Here is a 6,388-nt window from a genome sequence, read left to right as displayed (position 1 = left end):
TCCCCACTAAGCCCACCCCCCATATCTAACACCTCTCCATTCTCTTACATATATCACTTCTTTTTCAATCAATACTCTATTTATTTACCTCCCAAATGTTGATAGTTTCATGGCGGCAGCTGGACGCCCGCTGGAGCTCATCTCACTGACTACTCATCACACCACATCCGCTCATCAAACAGCGCGTATTATGTGGAACAATAAGCAGCAAATCTCCGACGATCATGACGATGATTCTTGGGAGGTCCGAGCCTTTGAGGAGGACACCGCAGGCAGCCTAACGGGCATCACATGGCCACCACGCTCCTACACTTGCACGTTTTGCCGGAAGGAGTTCCGGTCTGCCCAAGCCCTCGGTGGTCACATGAACGTGCACCGACAGGATCGTGCCCGCCTACGTGGAGCCCCACCACTCGCCCCTAATAAAGCTACTACATCCAGTGTCCTCATTCCCACTCAACAACTTGGACTCTGTCTCCTCTATTCCTTACCAAACCCTAACGGCGTCCTAATTCCAGCGCCAACAAACGTGGCAATGGATTTTCCATTGATTGAAACAGACAGCGCTCTCTCATCCCATTGTCAGTCTAGCAACACCGAACCATCAGCTTCAACTAGCAATGACAATAACTATCACATTCGTGGCCGTAACATTGAGATGGGCGTCAAAGATTCAACAATTGAAGAGCTTGATCTAGAGCTTCGATTGGGACGCAAATAGCCAGCAGCCACCACCGGAGGAGGGAAGATAAAACTGTTGTTTTTCACCTATCATGTGATTCCATATAGAGATATTACTTTATATGCAAGATTAGTTTGTTTCCAGATTTTCTTCTCCTTTAGTGCACTATTTGATTGATTCAATGTTGTTTGGTTGATACAACTTTGAACGTTTACGAGAATTGAGACAGGTTTTTTACAGTAGATAGCAATATTAGAGGATTAGGTTTTGTGTAAGAATGAGAAAGAAAAGGCAATAAGCTGTGATGATAAAGGTTGCAGCAGTGAAGTGTCATTTTCTAGCATTGAGTATCTGAACAGATGTGTGGACTCGACGTATATTTCCGTGGGGATTATTAGATATGTCATTGCAACAACATTTAATTTGGTCTCATTATGTAGGTGTAGGATAAGAGTTGGGTTAGAAGGATGATCAATTAAGCATATATGATAGGTGAAAAACAACAGTTAGACTGGTGAGATATACCAAGGAAACAAATTCAATAATATAAAATAATTAAAACTTGTCTTATTTTTTAATTTTTTTTCTAAATCTCAGAATTTAAAAATATAGATATAAAAAATAATTTCAAAATTATTTACTTCATTAGGATACTAATTTATTTAATAACATTGAAGATGAATTATATCTATTGGTACAAGTTTAAGTTATATCGTATAATTACAAAATTATTATATTAAATAAATGTATTACGAACAATTAAACGGGTAGATAGAATTCCATAAAGTTTATGTATTTAAAATAATAATTTATTTATTTTATCATTAATTATTTTTAATTAATATGAGGAAAAAATGCAAACTTATTCTTATATTATCTGTAGGGATGGTACTTTTGGTCTATGTCTATTTTGAATTTAAAATTGAGAAGTACAATTAAAAAAAAGGGTAAATTGCATAAACTCCCCCGTATTTTGATTAAATAGCACGAAATCTCTCTGTGTTAATTAATCTATAGCTATAATTCTATACTAATATAAAAAGAAAAAGGACAAAATGCATAAAATCCCCCTGTGTTTTAAAAAATCTGCAAAAAGAACCCTCTTTTTTCAGAATAGGCTAAAAGCTCCCATGTGTTTTTTAAAACTCAGCTCAATCGCCCCCTCTCCGTTAAATCTAACTAACGGTGTTAATTTTTTAGAAAATGACCATTATACCCTTACTTAATATATATTATTTCTTATTTTAGTGACCGTTGGATATTTTTTAATCAAATATTGATCGTTAAATTTAATCAATTAATCTCAACTGTTAGATTTTTAAAAAATAAAAGGTCTAGATTCAACATATTATTTAATTTATATTATATATAAATAATTTAAAATTTTAAAAAATTCTTTACCAAATTGAGTCTCGTTAGAATCATTTTGAAGAAATGAGTCCGATGATGGTGGTTTGAGACCGAAATTCGATCAGACGGAGACGAATCGACAGAAAATATGTTCGGCGATTGTTGCTTGAGCCCACTCTCTATGATCGACACAAACTCAAATTGAAGGTATGGAAATGTTCGTCTTGAAGAGAGGATTCTAATAGTACCAGTGGCCGTTGAAAATTTGTCCGAACGAAAGATTTTCTTTCATTTTTTTTATTTTTTAATTATTTTTATTATATTAATAAAAATTTGTTTTAGTTAATTAAGAATATTTTAATTAATTTTAATTATTAAATATTTTTGGCTAATTAATAATAATTATTGTAATTAAATATATATTTTAATCAATTAAAAATAATTTTAGATTCAATAATTAATAATTATAAAATTATTTGAATACTTATTTTTAGGTTTTGAAATGACAAAAGGAAGACACAAAACAAGTCAAAAAATCCTTTGTATATTATATAGACCTTTAGAGGGGTATTTTAGTCCAAATTACCAAACCTCCTATATTTAGGGCCTTGTATTTTAATATACCGAACTATAAATACAATTAAACCCTATTATACTAAATTTTAGAATATCAAGTAATATACATCACAATATCAAGTAAGATCCCAATGGCGATGTTTTGAACAAATCACAGATTTTTAAAATTTCTAAATTATCTAACTATTAGGAATAATAATATTAGTGTACATATAATTAGAGGGAATAACTGGATTTCATACAAAAAATTTATGAAACTAAGGCTTCAGAAACATTAATGGGCAGAAATTATTATTAACATGAGGGGCTTTCTTTGCTACTTTTTAATATATATATATATATATTAGGAATCTTGAGTTTAGCAAATACTTTTGCTTAATATATATAGGAGAATTTGCAATTAATTCAAATAAAACATTCAAAGAATAGATCCAAGCACAACCAAAGTGTCTTGAACATGCATGTCTTAATTCAAAGAACATATATATATATAATGGGACAACGACGCAACTACTTTTGGTGTCTTAGTACATCGATCCAATGCGGGTGGTGAAGCATAAATATGCACACGGAAATTCAAACTGTTCTTGTATTGGATCCATCACTTTAGCATCAATGTCCAAATTCAAACTGTTCTTGCATTCCATCCATCACTTCAGCATCAATGTTTTCAAACTGTTCTTGCATTGCATCCATCAGTTCAGCATCAATGTCCAAATTCAAACTGTTCTTGCATTGGATCCATCACGTCAGCATCAATGTCCAAATTCAAATCACCAACTTCCAAGTCATCAGCCATGCTTTATTAGTTCTGCAAGTACAGCAGGAAGTGGTTGCTGCTCTTTTCATCTTTGTCTTTCGTTGTGCTTATGCCATTAATTCAATCTTAAACTACTGCTCTGTCTATATATACTCTTTCACATCACATACACAACAGCATTAATTGCAACTGCTCGCTGCATTTTTGTTGTTTTCCTTCTCCCTGAGAACTCCCATCTTCACACAACGGAAAGTGCATCGATAATAAAAGTTTGAAAAGTCATAGTAAACATTGCATGTGTCTGATTTCATTTATTATATGGCCTTCGTTTTTAGGACATCAGGTAATTGGACCATGCTTGTTTACTTTTCTAGACAAATTGGGCAAAGCTAAAATATTCAACCCTTTATGAATCACAATACCAGAGGCCAGCCTTCCTAATCCCAAGTTGGACCAAAGAAGAAAAAAGGAAACGGCTGGTTTAGGCCTGAAATCTAAGTAAACATGACCTAAAATTGAAAGATTAAGGAAACAGTATTATTTGAGAAGGACAAATTACAGAGATGTCGCCAAAGCAAGCAAATAGCATTTTTCGTCCCGTAAACTAGGGTTTTTTCACTTTTAATCCTATTGGTTATGAGATTCTTACTTTTGATCCCGCAGCTTTAAAAAAGTAGTAATTTTGGTCCATGAAACGTTTTCATTAGATGTTTAATGAAAAAAGTCATGTGGCCATTAAGTGCGTGTAACCAAAAGTGGTACTTTTAGAAAGTTATAGGACCAAAAGTGTAAAGACTCTAATAGGCACGTGCTAAACTAATGGAAATGTGCCATAGGATTATTAGTACTATTTTTTAAAAGTTACGGAATCAAATTGATAATTTCATAATCAATTTAATCAAAAATAAAAAAGTTTTAAGTTATAAAACAAAAAATGTCATCTCCACTCAGTAGAGCCTCTTACATAAGTTGATGATTTTTGTAATGCTCCGATTCAGCAGTAGGCAATTTGTATAACACATAGGAATGTTGATGATGGTTTTCATAATTCATATTCCCTCAACTGAACTGTACAATTTATGGCTTAATTGGTATATATGTTCCATAAACATAAACCACAAAGGCTGCTAAAATATATATATAGTTCCGATGATCTATACTAAATAAATGGCCTCTCCTACCCCCTAATTAACAATCCAACAACAAAACACTTAAAAAAAAAAAAATTGAGGAGGATTTGGGCACAATTTTTTCAGAATTTGGAATGGCTATGAATTAAGAAAATTAATTTGAATCGGGTTAGGAACGGTTTATTATCCATCATTACAGACGGCGTTTTTAAAATTTGGGAATGGTTGGTGAAGGACCGTTCCAAATTGAAACAATTGTTGTAACACATTGATGGTAATCGTTCCTAATATTGTATTTAAATAGAAAAAAGTATTTTTTTTTTATTGAATAACATTTAGAACGGTTATGTATTTTAATTCGGGTTATTTTTGGAACGGTCTTTGTACTACTCATACCTAAATTTTGAAACTATATTTATTTTTATTGGTGATATATTTAGGCACGATCATTTGAATATATAGTGGTCTATTTTTTAAATTATATTAGGCACGGTGTATTTTTTGTTTAGAACAGTACATTGTAATTATTTTAGGAATAACTTTTGGAACACAATATGGTGCATAAATTTGTTTGAGCTGCAATACATTTAGGAACTATCTATTTAGGAACATTTTTTCAAAACTGGTAGAGCCATGGTTTTAGGAACGGTCCTTTTTTTAGATTTGTAACACTATCTTTACAATTACTAAAATCGTCTCTAATTTTTTATTTAATAATAAAATTTTAATAAAATTGTAAGTTATATATTTAATAAACTTTAAAATTTATATAGTTTCATAAATTTTATTAAATAATTAAATTAATTTAATAAATTATTAATTAATTATATCTATAAATATAATTAATTAAATAAATATAAAATAATGGAATGTAATAAACATTATAAAGTATGAACAATTAAGAAAACATATTATATTAATATAAAATATTATTCAATTAAAAAATTAAAACCTAATCTAAACCTTCCTCATCAGCATTATTCATATCGTCCACGTTGGGGCCGGAGGATCTGTCGGAGGCGGTGTTGAGGCGCTAGTGGGGCGGTCAGCTATGACGCTCCCGCAGTCTAGGAGCTGGCCCGCATCTCCTTCATCATCACCATCATATCAACCATCATCGTCTCCAGCCAGCCGATGCGATCCTCCATGGCCGGATTTGGTTGTGCCAGTGACGGTGTTGGTGGGGGTGGCGATAGTGATGTATAGGTCTGTTTGGAGATGTGAGCCTCAGAACTAAGGCCGAATGCATGGCCCTTGTTCTTTCCCCCGACTACAGCCACCCAAAGCTGGTGCTCGGTCATTGCCACCACACCTCAAATTTGGCCAGGTTATCGTGGTCCTCGACTGTGGCTGAGCTGAGGCTAATGATCTTCCATCACTTCTGGAATGTTTCCTACAAAATAAATAAAATTATTAAAACTTTACCCCATAATTATTTGAAAAATAGAATAAAATTACCAAGCTACTTACCGCCACCTCAACTGCCCTCGGGCCTCTCCAGCCACCATCCGCCTTCCTCTTGTAGCATTTGGAGAACAGTTCCATATACTTGGGTCAGCCGACCAAGCTCTGCCTCCTACAGAAAAATAAAATAATTAGCATAATATATATAAAATAATGATAATTCTTTAAAAATATTGTAATGTACTTACCAACTCCCTCTTTTGCATGCGGATAGAGGAAGATCTCCCGCAGTACGGTTGAGGACGTTGTGGGGTTCGCCTTCTAGTTTGCCTTATTCTTCGCAGACTCCTCCTAAAGTTCTGTTTGGCCAGTATGCTTGGAGCTGGAGCCATACCTCCTTGGCCAGTCAAAGTAACTTGACCAACTCCCTCCGGGCGACGGAGAACTTCTTCCAGATGTATTTTTAGGCCTACATGTGGAAGATCC

At 33.5% G+C, this 6,388-nt stretch overlaps 1 protein-coding gene across 1 annotated transcript; it reads left to right on the top strand.

Moving 5' to 3' along the window:
- Nucleotides 1–825, top strand: LOC105165160 (transcriptional regulator SUPERMAN-like). Its single transcript, XM_011084065.2, has one exon. The coding sequence runs from the start codon at nt 110–112 to the stop codon at nt 719–721; it is 612 nt and encodes a 203-aa protein (XP_011082367.1). The 5' UTR covers nt 1–109; the 3' UTR covers nt 722–825.

The sequence above is a fragment of the Sesamum indicum genome, linkage group LG6, assembly GCF_000512975.1.
Source record: "Sesamum indicum cultivar Zhongzhi No. 13 linkage group LG6, S_indicum_v1.0, whole genome shotgun sequence".
In the NCBI taxonomy this organism is placed as follows: domain Eukaryota; kingdom Viridiplantae; phylum Streptophyta; class Magnoliopsida; order Lamiales; family Pedaliaceae; genus Sesamum; species Sesamum indicum.
The sequence above is the reverse complement of the archived record's forward strand: the minus strand, read 5'-3'. Positions and strand labels throughout refer to the sequence as shown.

Coding starts and splice junctions, on each gene's coding strand:
- LOC105165160 (XM_011084065.2), top strand. CDS start 110: ATGGCGGCAGCTGGACGCCCGCTGGAGCTCATCTCACTGACTACTCAT.